The sequence below is a fragment of the Lepisma saccharinum genome, chromosome 2 (assembly GCF_977018435.1).
Source record: "Lepisma saccharinum chromosome 2, izLepSacc3.1, whole genome shotgun sequence".
Lineage (NCBI taxonomy): Eukaryota > Metazoa > Arthropoda > Insecta > Zygentoma > Lepismatidae > Lepisma > Lepisma saccharinum.
The window spans coordinates 7,659,448-7,675,507 of record NC_139230.1 but is presented as its reverse complement, the minus strand read 5'-3'; the positions used below and the strand labels follow the sequence as shown (position 1 = coordinate 7,675,507).

The 16,060-nt window shown below is 39.1% G+C and overlaps 1 protein-coding gene across 1 annotated transcript; it reads left to right on the top strand.

Moving 5' to 3' along the window:
- Window positions 1–2,535: 2,535 nt before the first annotated feature.
- Window positions 2,536–3,054, top strand: LOC145980555 (uncharacterized). The gene has a single exon (XM_083113582.1). The coding sequence runs from the start codon at window positions 2,536–2,538 to the stop codon at window positions 3,052–3,054; it is 519 nt and encodes a 172-aa protein (XP_082969708.1).
- The last annotated feature ends 13,006 nt before the right edge of the window (window positions 3,055–16,060 follow it).

The window sequence follows — 16,060 nt, the reverse complement described above, 5'->3', positions numbered from 1 at the left end:
GCATAACATAGCTGGACAAAAAGTTCAGCATTACTTTAATTTCTTTTCTTCCTCTTATGTTTGGTGCCCCAAATGATGTGTCGATGAGCCTCGTCAAGCAAAAGGTGATCCCAGCCAATGAACACAGTCTTGGCCATTCTAAACCTCCAATAAGCAACAGCAGCAACATCTGTGGGTAGGCTTCAGTGGCTCTCATATGGTAACTCTCCAACATCAGAAGTCGGTTAGGGTATGTGTAGAAGTGAATTCGGTTATGGTATGTGTAGAACATTTCATCATAACTGAAGATTCGACGCCGAACTCTTATAACCATCCTGTCATGTGCATACTTCAATGTTATGCCAACAGCGGTGGCAAGCACCCAGCCATACCTACGAGGGGGTAAAACTGTCCAGGGTGGTTCTGGGAACTTTGGGGAAAATTCACGAACGAGGGCGACATATTTACCAACCTTTAAGATACCGAATATATCACCGGGCAATATTATAATCATCTTCGTTGCTAGATAACTCTACACGCCCACAACAAAGATTGTGTATCACGCACTTTCTACGTAAACATGCAACACGTTGCTTCTGGAACAACGAGGTAGCAGACTCGAAAAATAACAGCTCGTTGTCATAGCAACCTGTCCGCCAATCGCGTTTCACCGCTGCGATAACAGTTGAATTCGGCACCGCGCATTGAAGTTCGAAATGAAGAAGGAAAGTACAGGGTCAACGAAGTTAGTAATAAGTTGTGTTTTATACAGCGTATATTGATACACCTGTAGATCTTCTGCAAATATATTGTATAAAGAAACAAACTGCCGGAGTACTTGTTGAGGTCAGTGTACAAATCTTAGGCCGTGTGTGAGCCAAGATAAAGCGAGCAAGTACAAATCTAGATGGCTCCAGAAATAATATTCTAAACTAATTGTTATGTGGATTTGTTGACAAGAGTTAGTTCATGCATGCTAACGGCGAGCCAAGAACATTTCTTTCGATAGAACGTATTTCGTTTAGGCTACTACCCGAGGAGTGAGCGAGCAGGCAAACTTGTATCTGGGTCCGAACTTAAAGGCTGGTTTACATGGGTTGAGTGAACGGGAAAGTTACTGGGACCAGTGGCGGCCGGTGGCAAGTATAATGGGTAGTGGCAACGTGATCAAGAAATCGTAAAAAAAAATACTCTGCAATTCCCCCGCCCCCTCCTTGAAGTTGCCCCACTGGCCAAGATGTTTATCCTCGTTTGGTAACGTGGAAAACAGTGTGGGTTTAAGTAATAACACACTAATACGATTCATCTTCACTCACTAACCTATCTTTATACACTACAGGACACTTCACTAAAAACACAATTACAAGAGGAAGGGAAAACAAATCCTCTCAGCTTCTCCTCCCCCATGCACACATATTCCAACTGGATGTCGAAAATATCCTAGACATTTGTTGTAAAAAGAAATTGTCGAGATGCCAAAGGAAACTCGAAACACGATAGGATTTTTTTACTTTTATATTTTTAAAAAGTCTAGATGACCCTCTAGGCGCATCTATCTATTATCAAAATGTTCATTTAAGTTTGGAAAAATACTAGGTTCGTTTCTCCAAAAGTTGGCAAAGTAGATAGTACCTTTTTCACGAATTACTTCCCAGGGCCTACCCGATGGCGCAGTGGTAGCGTCGCCGCCTTGTAATCTGGGTCCCGGGTTCGATACCCGGTGGAGGCACAGGTGGTTGGGATCCCACTTTGAACTGTAGGTCCAGTCCCGATTAGCCTTACTGTGCATAAGGTGGACTTAAAACCCCAACTCAACAACAACAACAACGAATTACTTTCCCAACGGGTCTTACAAATCCGTCGTATTTAGCGACTTATCTCTGAAGATGGCAACTGTCTCAACACTGCGAAAGTTCCCTCGCTGTGCCAGGCGACAGCGGGCACAGCTGGTGTCTTATGGGCTAACCGCATTGGCTAACACCACTCCCTGCCACCTTCTTCCCGGCTCATGGTGGAAATGTTACTCGCTGAGACTTCTCCAACCCTCTGCAAGTGTTTCAACTTGGTTAGGCCAGCTCTTGGGTGGCGCGGACGCTGCCTCGCCGAGGGTACGAAACAGCTGGCGATGCACGCAGTGAGGAGGTTGGGACGGTTCATATCTAGTCTATGGTTGGGGCGGTCGTCACGTCAGCTTGACCGATTGCAAGATTCGAATCTCCTTGTCTGTAAACTAAAGTGCGTTGCAAAATGATAAGAACGGTATGGAATTTGAACATATCGTAGGAACGAAAAGGAAACAGGAAACGAAAGTGATGCGAATTGACAGAGAGAGGAAAGCATGTTATGAGAAACGTGGTACTGTTCAGGGAGACGTGTATGTGTAACAGCAGGCAAGGTCGAAGTCAAAAGAGCGTTGCAAAATGATAAGAACGGAGTGCGATTACCTCAGTAGATGTCGTTGCCAGTGGCTACAGAGGGCGCTATTGCAGCTAACGTGCAGATCGCGAGGTATTCATGCCCTGTTGAGGAGTACGACAGCATTGATGAAGGGGCAGAATGGGTCGTCGAGCAGGATTGTCGGAACGTGAAAAGGGACAGATATTGGCATATAAGGAAGAGGGAGTCTCTTCGAATGAGATTGCACGCCGAATTCGTCGCAGCGCCTGTGTAGTAAAGAATTTCCTAAAACTTGGAGACAGGTATAGAATGAAGAATGCACCGAGAAGGCCGCGGAAATTGACGCCCCGACAGGAACGTGACGTCCTGAGGAAGCTGGCTGCTGGTGAAACATCCCTCAGACAGTTGGCTCGTGATCCTCATATTCATGTGCATCAATCAACGCCATCACGGGCTGTGAAACGCAGCAAACATCTCCGATATCGCAAGGCCAAACGACAGCCACGACTCACAGCACGACACAAGGAGCGTTGCGTGCACATGAGGAGGACAGTCTGTAATGGTGTGGGGTTGGTTAGGTTATCATGGGAAAACAAATCTCGCCTTTCCCACAGGCCGTATGAATACGATCGGATACCAAAACGTCCTAACGGACAATCTATTGCCATTTGCCAATGACATTGGTGGCGATCAGTGGCGTTTTCAGGGCCTCTCCGATGGCGCAGTGGTAGCGTCGCCGCCTTGTAATAAAGGGGTCCCGGGTTCGATACCCGGTGGAGGCACAAGTGGTTCGGATCCCACTTTACACTGTAGGTCCAGTCCCGATTAGCCTTACTGTGCATAAGTGGACTTAAAACAACAACAACCAACCAGTGGCGTTTTCAGCAAGACTATCTTCTGGTTTCTTGACAGGAATGTGCACGTTATTGATTGGCCTGCGATATCCCCTGACATTAACCCCATGGAAAACCTATGGGGTCTTCTGAGCCGTTCAGTATACGCCAATGGAACCCAGTACAACAACGTTCATGACCTGAGGAATGCTATCGTTGCTGCATAGGATGCTCTTGATGCTAATCTATTGAAAACGCTGGTGGACAGCATGTGTGATCGGGTCTTCAAAATGGTGTACTGCCATGGTTCGTGTATTGGCTTTAAAGCAGGTCTGGGATGCAGTTCTTATCATTTTGCAACAGTAAACATGGTCACTTTTAAGGATCGTTGCTTTGTACCTTCTCCTTGCCTGCATATGACTTCTGGTCAACACGTTTTCTCTTTCTGTACATTAGGTGAGCATTGTAATGTGTTGTGTGCCTGTACCTGTATCAGTAAACGTGTCACACTTACTTTTTGATTCGTTCTTATCATTTTGCAATGCACCTTATCAATGCGGTATGCATTTCTTCTGAGGGTAGTGCCATGGCACGGCGGCTCTCCCCCTTGAACCGCCGCTGACTGGGACGAGTTACTGGCCTGTCTACTCGACTCAACCGGGGCCTCGGCTATCCACCGGAAGGAAGTGCCTTCGCGTGGACGGCATACTTGTAGCACAACAACTTCCGGTTCGTAGGCTCACAACATGCCGCTAAAGGGAGCTGAGATTGTGTCATGTATGAAAGGAACGAATGGGTGTGTACAAGGAGGATGTAAACTACGATCAGGGTTAAATATTCTTTCACGCATCTCTCTTCATCCATTTCCTCGATTTGGATTGGATTGATTTGGTGTTTTTAAGTCCACTTTATGCACAGTAAGGCTAATCGGGACTGGACCTACAGTTTAAAGTGGGATCCGAACCACTTGTGCCTCCACCGGGTATCGAACCCGGGACCCCTTGATTACAAGGCGACGACGCTACCACTGCGCCATCGGGGAGGCCTCCATTTCCTCGAGATGTAGGCGCCAAAATTATTGCATTTAAGCTGTCAGGCGTAAAAATTGGAAGCCCATTAGCAGGAGTAGACTCCGCAGTAATGACAACGGATGTGCAGGAACCCAAAAAGTAGGGACCTGAAAAAAAAAATCCCGTTCCGATCCAGACTTCGGAAAAGAGTTTAAAAGTAGTTTATTCCCTACATATTTTTTGTACTAAATGTCCGAAATTTATTGAAATTAGCAGTTTTTATTCCAGAAATGCAAAATAAATCATCACCCGAGGGTGAAATTGTGTGTATAATTGAATTTTTTTAGTATCGGGTAATGTTTAATATTTTCCGCTCCTATAATCTCCCAATTTAGTCGGGAAATAACATTATTTTTCCCGTTTTGAACGTCAGGACTTTAAAAATACCCCGTCCTGTTTCCTTCCCAACCAAAAATTCCCCCTTGCACTTCATTAAATGTAGAAGAGAAACCATTCAAATTTCGATTTTCTCTCTATTTTAGTGATATGAGCAAAAATATTACTTTTCCTTTCAAAATATGCTCGGTCATAGTCAGATAGGTTACACGTTACGTTCTTGAAGTAAACACGAACTCTATTAAATGTTTGTGTAAACAGATTTTTTTTATGTGTGTGCAACCAGAGGAAATATTTTTTTGTGTAACCAGAAAATTCAGTGCGGGTACTATTATTAATTTTCGTCTTTTGCAATGGAAATCTGTTCAACATTGATAGAGAAGAGGTCCTAGGTTTGAACACCATGGTCAGGCATTGTGTTTGTCCCATCATTAATTTTTCCAGTTTATTATTTATCTTCATCGTCATGTTCAACACAAATAGCAGAAAATTGACTTAAAATAACATTGAGCGTTTTGTATTTCTGCGTTCAAACGGGAACGAAACCAGCAAGTGTGCATTACCGTATCCCTCGGACTCGCTCTGACTGAAGAAAGAAGAAAAGAAGCTCCTTTTCCCGTTTTTTATATGTCCGTACATCTCGCAGTTTTTCACTTAAAACCAGGGGCGGCGCCAGAAATTTTCGACCGGGTGGGCAGAAGCTCCATAATGATAGATTAGGGCGGGCAGTATAAATGTAAGACCATGTATGTGTACGTAAGACGTATGTATCCCCCTCTCTCTTACACTCCCGATTTTCCTCTTACTTCTTTTCCCTTTCCTTGTTTTCCTCTTTATTCTTTTCTAATTATTCTCGCATCTTGTTCCATTTCCTTTCGTTTTGTCTCTGATGGACACAATTATTTCAAGGAAGGGTTTACGCATGCGCAGCCATACACCAGCCATACATTCTAATCACATTCTTTCATGCATGTTAATACAGTGAAATAAATGTGAATTAGGTTTAAGCTTGTGTTGCAAATACAAGGCACATACTTGATTTTATGTATTCGGCGACAATGATAGAAAGTGCGATGGTAGACAATCGTGAAGTTTCTCGTAATTTAAATGCATGTTCCTGAGCATAGTATTTTCATCGTATAGGTTTTTGACTGAAAGAGTTTTCTTACTCCTTGGGGGTTACTTTTCTTAGCTTACAAGGTTTGTACAACTGACAAATCTATCTGAATGTTTGTAGTAGCAGCGATTGGGTGCCAACATTTGAAGGGCAAGGACAATATACGCAGGGGTGCCCATCCCTTCCCAAGGCCAATGGCGCATCCCCACAAAAATCATGTCCATGTCATCCCCCCCGAAATAATATCATTTGCGCCCTGAAACTATATCGTAACTTTTTTCTTAGCTTTTTACAAATGATGCACCTGCTTTAAAACAAGCAGTATACCAACACTAAGCACTATATTTTAAGAAGTGATGTTACTCATGAATATGGAGAATATCGCTCATGTCTTGTAATGCAGCTATAGCATAAAAATTCACATCCACCTCAGTAAAGCGCCAAACACGCATTGTTGTAACAAACACATTATTGCGAGCGAAGCAAGCAAGAACATTTTTACATCCATTTCTTTGCAGGCTTTCAAGACTATTAATTTAAGGGGCTGTCAATACTTTCTTAGGATCCCGGGATATTTAGTCTTTTCCAACTTCTGTTTTGGCACGTTCGGGGTCGAAAACGTGTGGATATCATATCGCTAAATACAGTCTCTAAAATTTAATGTTCAAACTCTCTCTTCACTACAGAAATCCCTTAACAATCTAAGATTTAACATTTTATCAAGAGCTTCCTATTTTCCCCTTTAATTTTCATACTCAATCCTACCACAAAATGTCCATGCCAATTTTAGACTTACTGTTGATATTGAAGACTGGATAATGCCTCCTCCAAAAAATTAATTTTTAGTCTCCACACCAGAATTTCTGTAACATTCTAAGACAATAGTAATACACAAGAATTGGATACCTTAATGCTCAATGCCCCTCTAACTAAAATACCCGCCATATTCTACTTATTCTAATCAGTACCCATGTTGGTTCACGCTAGATATTATAAAAGGTATAAAGATCAAGTCGCACCATCATAAAAAATGGAAACAAAAACAAGGGAATGTAGGCTATCATGAAGCTAACTTTAAAGCCCTAAGAACGAAATTAAAAGCGGAAATAAACAAAACTTACCAAAACTACCTTAACAGCTGCGAAGCTAATCTGACTCGCGACCCAAATCTATTTTGGTCTTTAGTTAAGAATCAAAGGAAGAATCCACCAGCCCCACCAACCAAACTCAATGGTGAACCTATCGATAACAATAACATCCAGAATGTTTATGCTACATATTTCGAATCTGTCTTTTCCGCGGAACCGTCCTCTTACGAAACCACACGTACGAACGCGCTCCCGAAATCCCAACTTAGTCTCTTAAGCATTACAGAAATCTCCCTAAAAGAAATCGAAAAAGCCATCAAGAAACTGAAACCAAAAAGAGCAGCTGGACCGGACCTAATCCCCCCCCCCTACGTTATTAAAGGTTGCTCAGAGGCGCTCAAGTTCCCTCTCCACACCCTCTTTAATTTAATCTTGAAAACAGAAAAATTCCCCGCAAGTTGGAAAACGACGGAGATTTGTCCAATCCCCAAAGCAGCAGATAAGACAGACATAAGTAACTACAGACCAATCGCGAAACTGTCAGCTCCAGCTAAACTCTTTGAGCAAATAATTTATAATCATATTTACTCTCATGTCAAACCTATCCTTTCTCCACACCAGCATGGATTTGTACAAAACCGTTCAACTGTGACTAATCTCGTCGAATTAACAAATTACGTTGCGTCAACTATTGACGATAAAGGACAGGTCGATGTAATATACACGGACTTTTCAAAGGCCTTCGACACTGTACACCACGATACTTTAATTCAGAAACTAGCTTACATCTGCCTCTCCCCGCAACTTATAAAACTACTTGCTTCATATTTACAGAATAGACGACAATATGTCATGCACCAAGGACTAAGGTCCTCCTATTACGTAGCCAGCTCCGGTGTAGCCCAAGGTTCGAACCTAGGCCCCCTGCTGTACTTGATTTTCATTAACGATTTACCAGATGCACTAAAAAACTCCGAAAAATTAATCTTTGCTGACGATGTCAAAATTTTCAAACAAATTAAAAGTGATCACGACTGTACGAAATTACAAGACGAACTTAACGAAGTACTTGATTGGTGCAAGAACAACAAGGTTAATCTCAATCTCAAGAAATGCAAAGTAGTGTCATTCACACGTAACAAACATCCCATGCAATATTCATATAACATTTCCGACGTAGAAATCCTAAGAGAGAATACTGTAACTGATCTTGGAGTCACATTTGACAAAGTTTTAAATTTCCAGACACACACTGCGCGCATCCTCAGTGAAGCGCACAGGAACCTAGGATTTGTGATGAGAATGTGTAGCCAGTTTAAGAAAAAAGAAACCTTTTTGCTACTTTACTATACGTTTGTCAGATCAAAACTTGAATATGCCTCAGTCGTTTGGGACCCGTTATTTATAAAGGAAATCGAAAAAATAGAGAAACTCCAAAATAAATTCTTAAGGTATTTAGTATATAAATTAGATGGCATTTATCCAAAATTCACTTCGGGTGACATCTTACGCAACATGCTGAGTGTCCCGTCCCTTGAAAAAAGAAGACAGATGCACCAGTTAACATTCCTTTCGAAACTTGTCAATGGAAAAACAGACTCCTCCGCACTTCTCGCAAAAATAAACTTTTACGTTCCATGCTCAAAATTAAGACCCAGAAATGACCTCTTTAAAATTTCACGCGGTAGAACCAGGATGGCTGAAATGGATCCCATGAGGAGGATGTGCGCGTTGTACAATATAGTCTCCAATAATACCCCTGACATTGATCTATTTAGACCTAAAAGCAAACTTATTATGTGAACCCTGTATATAATGGCATTGTAACCAAATATGTTGTATACTTTATGACATACCACCCTTGTATTATATATTGTTGTTATGTAATGATTATTCTGTTCCGTCTTATACGTAGTTATTTTCTACTTGTCTTTGTTGTTTTCTCTTACCAATTTTTAATTACTTGTTTTGTCAATATGTATGTAAACTGAACTCAGTTAACCTCAAAGCACTGTAACTGGGCATTTGCCTGTAGTGTTTAATAAATAAATAAATAAATAAATAAATAATCTAAGACTTAGAGTTGAATACTGTCCCCGCCAACGTTTAATTCAGAATTCCCCCAAGAACCCACGTGTCAATTAAGGCCTAATATATAAGAGTTGGATATTTATCCCCTCCCCCCCCCCCCCGCTTCGCACCTTCAATAATGACCATAAACGCTTTCTTTTCTTCATCTAATGGATTAAATATGGTGTATTTTGGGAAAATATATAAATGTTCAATTTTACATTATTTGAAGGGAAAAAATCCCCCAAAGAATCTCGATGGCGCAGCCTGCGCCATAATCCCCCCCGTGGGCACCCCTGAATATACGTTTTCTTGGTAGAAAAGGTATAGCATAAAGAGGCCATAGTGCGGGAGCAAAAAGTGGCAAAATGTGGCTGGGGAACTGCATCCCCCATTTCCCGCTCCTCCTAATCGCCGCCACTGAATGTTCGGATGAAAATGAACGTCTTATTAGGAATGATTTAAAACACACACGGAAAACAAATTATTTGTTCACTGTCCATTAAGTATCCCTAGGCTAATGAAAGGCTATTTTGACAAAATATCACTCGTCATAAGTAATAAACAAGTAAGATTGAGAAATCTGTTCAGAATTTAACAGATTATTAGCTAAATTGCTCTTCGTTTTCTGAAGAACTGTCATATTACTAATGCGGGAGAAGCAATACACGTATGGTTACATGAACATATTTTGAGGTAACAAAATGATTTAGGACACAAGGAATTCATCGAAGTTGATCATCGTACCAGTCAGGCACGTATCCAGGAATTCCTTTCGGGGGGGCTGAACATCATATTTTTTCTACATACGTAGAACCTCACAATTGTATGTTTAAGGCCTGTGGTGGCGAGGGTTCCAAAACGGCAGGGAGGGGGGGGGGTGCAAGGAAAGTTCACTTTATCTTGGTAGACAAGGCCTAGGATTAAGAGGCAAAAAATGGGGAGCAACTATCTACTACTATTTAAGGCTGCCATTTTAATCAGAACGTGAAATCGGAACGTTTTTTACCATTCGACTCCCCTGTTTCCATGCATTAACATTATGTGCCAGAACCATCTCAGTATGTGTTTGTCCATTTCTTCTCATCAGGCATCAACACATCTATGGTGTCTGAGTGTTTTTACGAAGCTGTTACACATGCACGGGATGGACAATCCACTCGACAATGCGAGATTCAAACTGTGGGCTGAAAGGTGGACGCAGACAGTTCTCGAATATTTATCTGATTCGAGCCTGAACACCACTACTGTGCTTGTCCTCCCATGTTTGCAGCTATTATAAAAGCCGAATATTGTTCACATTCAGGCCTCTGAAAATCCTTCCGTTCCCAACACATCTAATGTTTCGTCTCCCAATATGATCAAATGCTTACTTATTTATTTCTAGTGACGTGCCCAAGGGAGTATTGGGGGTGTCATAACCCCATTTGATCCAGAATTCCTTAAAAAAGGAACGTGAAAGACAGGAAAAGATGGCAAAATGAGGACTGACTACCAAAAATAGTATTCGTAACCCGTCTCCCTACCGATAATCCTGGGCACGTCATTCTTTATCTCGGACACATTTTTTTTAAAATCAACTCACCAGAAGTTTTTATCATTTCGTATTCGAGACTTAGGTAAGACTGCGTTCTTCCTGCAGGTTTGGATATTATATTATAGGGTGTTTTTGCCTGCCTTCGCACTTAACCTTAACAAAGCCCTAATTTTCCATCCTTGTGACTTGGATCTTCAAGACTTAAGTAGATTTCAGACCGAAGGGATACGCGATACATGACGTATGGAATGAGCAAATCAACAAAAACGTTTCACATCGTAGCGACACAAAAGGCCTCACAAACCAACGTTCGACTTGTGAAATCCTCAGGTAACACAGTGTGAAATCTCCCTTAGTAGGCCACTGTCATCGTCACCTCGAAGCGGTAGCTCGTATTGACCACCGAAGAAAAATGTCTCCTCAACAGGTGGGAATGCCCCTTAGATTTCTTCTTTCTCCTTTATTTTCTGTGCTTGTTAATAAAACTGGTAACATCTTACAATTTGACATACACAGAACATGTACAATGTAGCCTATACAGTTTAGCGCAAACTCAGTCGAAGTCAAGGGTGGCTCGGTGGCTCAGTTGGTAAAGCAATGGCATGGTATGCCAGAGCCCTGATTCGGGTCCTAGTAGAGCCTGCAATTTACGTTAGAATAACTACATATTTTTTTTTATTTTATTTATTTATTTACTGCCCTCAACAGAGGTAAACCTCCAATTACAGACGGCAAGAAAAAAAAATACAAAGAAAACAATACAATTAGCAAATATATAAACATACATCCACCGATAATACAAATAATCAATAACATAATCAATAATTAAATTAAACAATCTGACGCTTTCTCTTGTCTTTCACCATACAAGAACAAAGACTTGTTCAATAATTACATACATAAAATACCTATAGATATAATTGTAGAATACAATAGGAAATAATGGGAGAATAGTGATACCGGAATGATTACAGTGTATTTTGTCATAATTCTGTTTCAATCATTTTTTTATATAGTGTGAATGGCAATGATAAATCTAAGGCCTGGTTATTCATTGAAAGCGTATTATACAAATCACACATTCTACTTAATGGGCTGCTTTTATATTTCTCAGTTTTGGGAATTTTCGGAATCAGTAAGTTTCGCCCACGTAAATTATTTTTTCTGGTATTGAATTGTAGTTGACTGAGGAAATAACTATTGTCTAACATACCGTTTACAGTTTTATGTAAGTATAAGTGATACAGATTATTCCGCCTATTACAAAGGCTTTTAAAATTAAATTCATGCAGCAAATTTTGATATGGCACATTATATTGTACTGGCTTTTTATATTTTATATAATATAAATACCTCAAAAATTTCTTCTGTGTTCTCTCCACGGTATTTTCATGTGATTTGTAGATTGGTGACCAGATAATAGAAGCATATTCCAGTCTACTTCTTACAATACTGTTGTATATGGTTGTTATACAGTTTATATTTCTGAAATTCTTAGTATTTCTAATAACAAAGCCTAGTATTTTGTATGCGTTATTAACAGCATGTGAGATATGCTGTTTGAACGTCAAGGAAGAATCAATAAGAACACCAAGGTCTTTTACTACGAACACCTGAGGAAGCAATTGACTATTTACAGAGTATGTATAATGAACAGTATTTCTCTTATTTGTTAACTGCATAAAGCAACACTTCTTTATGTTAAAACTAAGATCATTTATACAACTCCACTCATATAATGCATTTAGATCTTCTTGAAGTTTTAATGTATCTTCTACACTAGTAATCTCTTTATATAATTTTACATCATCAGCGTAAATAAGGCATTTTGAATACTTAACATAAGTTGGCAAATCATTTATAAACAACATAAATAATAGAGGCCCGAGATTTGATCCTTGGGGCACAGCAGAGTTTACATAATACTCACGAGATATTGATTGTTTATATGTTACATATTGCTTTCTTCCCTGAAGATATGATTTGAATAAGTTTATTAAATTGATTGTGAACCCAAAAGTTGATAACTTACGTAAAAGAAGATTATGTTTAATTCTATCAAATGCTTTAGCAAAATCAATATAAATTGAATGCACACTTGATCTATTATAAAAGGCATTGTGGACATCTTGGACAAAATTTACTAGGTTAGTTGTAGTGGATCGGCATGGATAAAAGCCATGTTGATTGCTACTTATATAGCTTCTAACATGTTTAAAAATTCTTGAATACAAAATTTGTTCCCACACTTTTGCTGGAGCACACAGAATGGCAATCGGTCTGTAGTTTTCAATTTTTGCATTTTCACCTGATTTAAAGATAGGACATATTCTTGTTAACTTCCAGATTGTAGGAAAAGTTTGCGTCCTCATAATTAGATTAAATATTAAGCATAGAGGCGTTTTAAGCACTTCAGCGCACCCTTTAAGTAAATATGGAGGGATTCCATCAGGCCCACTAGATTTTTTGGGTTTTAATTTTTTTATTGCCTCCCAGTATTCCGGTTCAGTAATTTTGTTGCTTGAGAGTGAATTAGATACGCATAATTCCGTTTGCTCCGTTACATCATACGTGCTTGGAAACTCAGAATAGACAGATTTAAAGTAACAAGCAAAGTTATCGACTATACCTTGATTTGTTTCTATTACATTATCCATATATGTCATACTTTGCTTTGAATAAGTATTTCTACCTTTTCTGGTTTTTACGTAACTCCAGAATAATTTACTATTATTCTCAATACTTTCTTCTGTTTCTCTTAGGTACATATTATATGCCTTATCTATGAGTGTTTTTACTTTTTTACGAGTATCCTTATACTTAATTCTACTGTCGCTATCGTATTTCATGCACCTTCTATGTCGTTCTTTAAGTTTAAGTGTTTCAATGATCTCTCGCGTAAACCAACAAGGATATTTATTATTTGCATAGATTTTCTTTGTTGGTACTTTAAGATTAAATATTGAGTTAATATTGTCATTAAAGAACTTTACCGCATCATCTACATTATCCATGCTACTAATAGGTGCCCAGTTTACATCACTTAACATTTCGTAAATTCCAAGAAAGTTTGCCTTTCTAAAATTCAACAATCTGACTGGGTTATTTTCTATAATATTTGTTGATTTTGCGAAATGTAGAATTATTACTAATGCTGGGTGGTGTGCATCTTCCTTAACAAGAGGGAGTTCTTCTCTGTTAATAGTAACATCATCATACACGTTAGCTAAGATTAAATCCAGTGTCCTATCATTATGATTTTGTATGTTGTTTAATGAGCGTAAGCCATATAGACTCAAAAAGTTATCTAGGGCTCTGTAACACGGTCCACCTAGTTGCAGATTGTAACTCGTATCAGAGATTTTTGGCAGATTAAAATCACCAACAATAATAATGTTGGCATTATGAAATTCATTATAATTCTCAAACAAATTATAAAAATGCATATAATTATCAATCGTTGAGGAAGGAGTAAAATACACAGCTACTATGTAGTATACCTTATTTCTTAAATTCATTCTCACACATAAGACATCGAAATTATCATCTAAAATAACATTCCTAGATGTTATGTTTTGCCTCACTGCTATTATTACTCCACCTCCTCTATTTCGGTTTTTCTTATCGTGACGATATATTTTATAATTATCACTAAACAACTCACTACTAAAGACACCTTCATGTAACCAGGTTTCTGTAATGATAACTATGTCATAGCCATTTTCAATATTGTTTACATAGAATTCTTGAGTCTTTGTATTAAGCCCCCTTACATTTTGATAATAAACTGTTATGTTATCAATAGTCGTCATCTAGAAGTAATTAGTGGTAATGACATCAATTTAAGTTAGATACATCTTCAAGTGTTCTCAATATATATACATTTCTCTCTCCCTCATTCTTTCGCAGTTTAATAGTGCCTGAATTATCCACCCATAGGTAGGCGTAATTTCTTTCGCGTTTAAGTTTCCTAGCTTCACTATAAATATTCCTTCTATATGGGGTAAGATTCTGATTAACATATACCATCTCATTGCTTTCATAACCTAAATGAATACAATTTAAATTTCTCTTCACCTTTCGCCTTTCCAGAAACCTATCCCTGTCTGCACGCCTTACAAATTTAACAATTATACCTCCTGCTTTTTGATTCGGTAGTTTTCTTAACCTATGACACACATCTATCATATCATTTGTCATCTCGATATCCAATGCCCTTCCCACACATTTTACAATTTCATACGAGTCTTCATTTTTCTTCTCCGGAATACCATAGATTTCAAGCGTGTTTCTTCTTCCATATTGATCGAGATCATCGAGTTGTTGCTGAGTTTCCTTCAGTTGTTTTTTCAAGAGAAGATTCTCCTCCTTCAGTTCCTGAATTTGTGCTAGACAAGCACTGATACTCTCAGATTGTTTCTTCATAAAGTTCGCATTCTCGTCCAGTTTCTCATGTGCCAGGTTTAGGGATTTTCCCAGCTCACGCTCAGTCTCCTCATTACCCTTCCTCAAATTCTCTATTTCTGTCTTTAAATCCCGTAACATGTTGTAAACATCTGATATTGATAGAGTTGATGAATGCGAAGGTAGTGGCATGTTATTATCTTGCAAGCTACTCCTCCTCGTATTTGAGCATTTTTTGCACCGCCATGTTTGATTTACGGACTTCATATATTCTACGTCAGTTTCCTTTAGACCAACACATTTTATGTGAAACCAATTGTAACAGTCACAACACTGTATTTTTGATGTAATGTCTTGTCTTGGTACGGCTTTAGAACATTCCACGCACACACTCATACTCATGTCGATACTTATATATATATATATATATATTTATATCTCGAACGACTAGTGACTTCGCTCCACACAAATCTTTTTTTTTGTGACTGGCAATACTGTTTGTTTACATTCTGCGTATCTTACCGCAAGGCAAATATTAACTGAATTGCTGGCTTAACTCATCATTATAATGAATAATTTATATTCAGTTGTCATTAGTAATACTTACTGTTCTCCGTGTCTTACTTTTGTTGCCATCACTCACTTCAAACTAGATAAATTCACACAAAATGTCGGAGCACCAAAGCCACAATGCAACATCTTGTTTTCTCTTTTCGACATTCATAAAATTTTCGGCTGTCTCTTCATGGTAGTTAAGTATTTGTGTGTGTGCGAACCTAGTAGGCTTAAACAAAATTATTTATTTTATGCCATGAAATTCTCGGACTGCATACATGAAATTTTGTTCGGGCACAACTAAATCATCACTGAAAACTTTGATTTTCAGTTGATCTGTGAAGCTTATTTCTGTTTTAATAAATCGCTGAAATATTCACTTTATGGAGAGAGACCTTCGATCTCTTCAGCCCTCGACCTGAACTAGCTGCACTACACCGAGGCTCCGGAAGTTCCGCTGTCGTCAATGTCTTCAGCTTTGGACCCGAACTAATAGACTTCGTTACTATACGATATTCAGTCCTTTTAATTTTCAAATCATTAGATCTTAAAAAGCAAACAATGGACCAGTGGCGGCTCGTGGTGAATCAAAATGGAGGGGCGATAGCTCACAAATTTGCTCTACTAGTAAGTAATGTGAGTTTAAATGATGAACAGCCAACGTGATAAGAAAT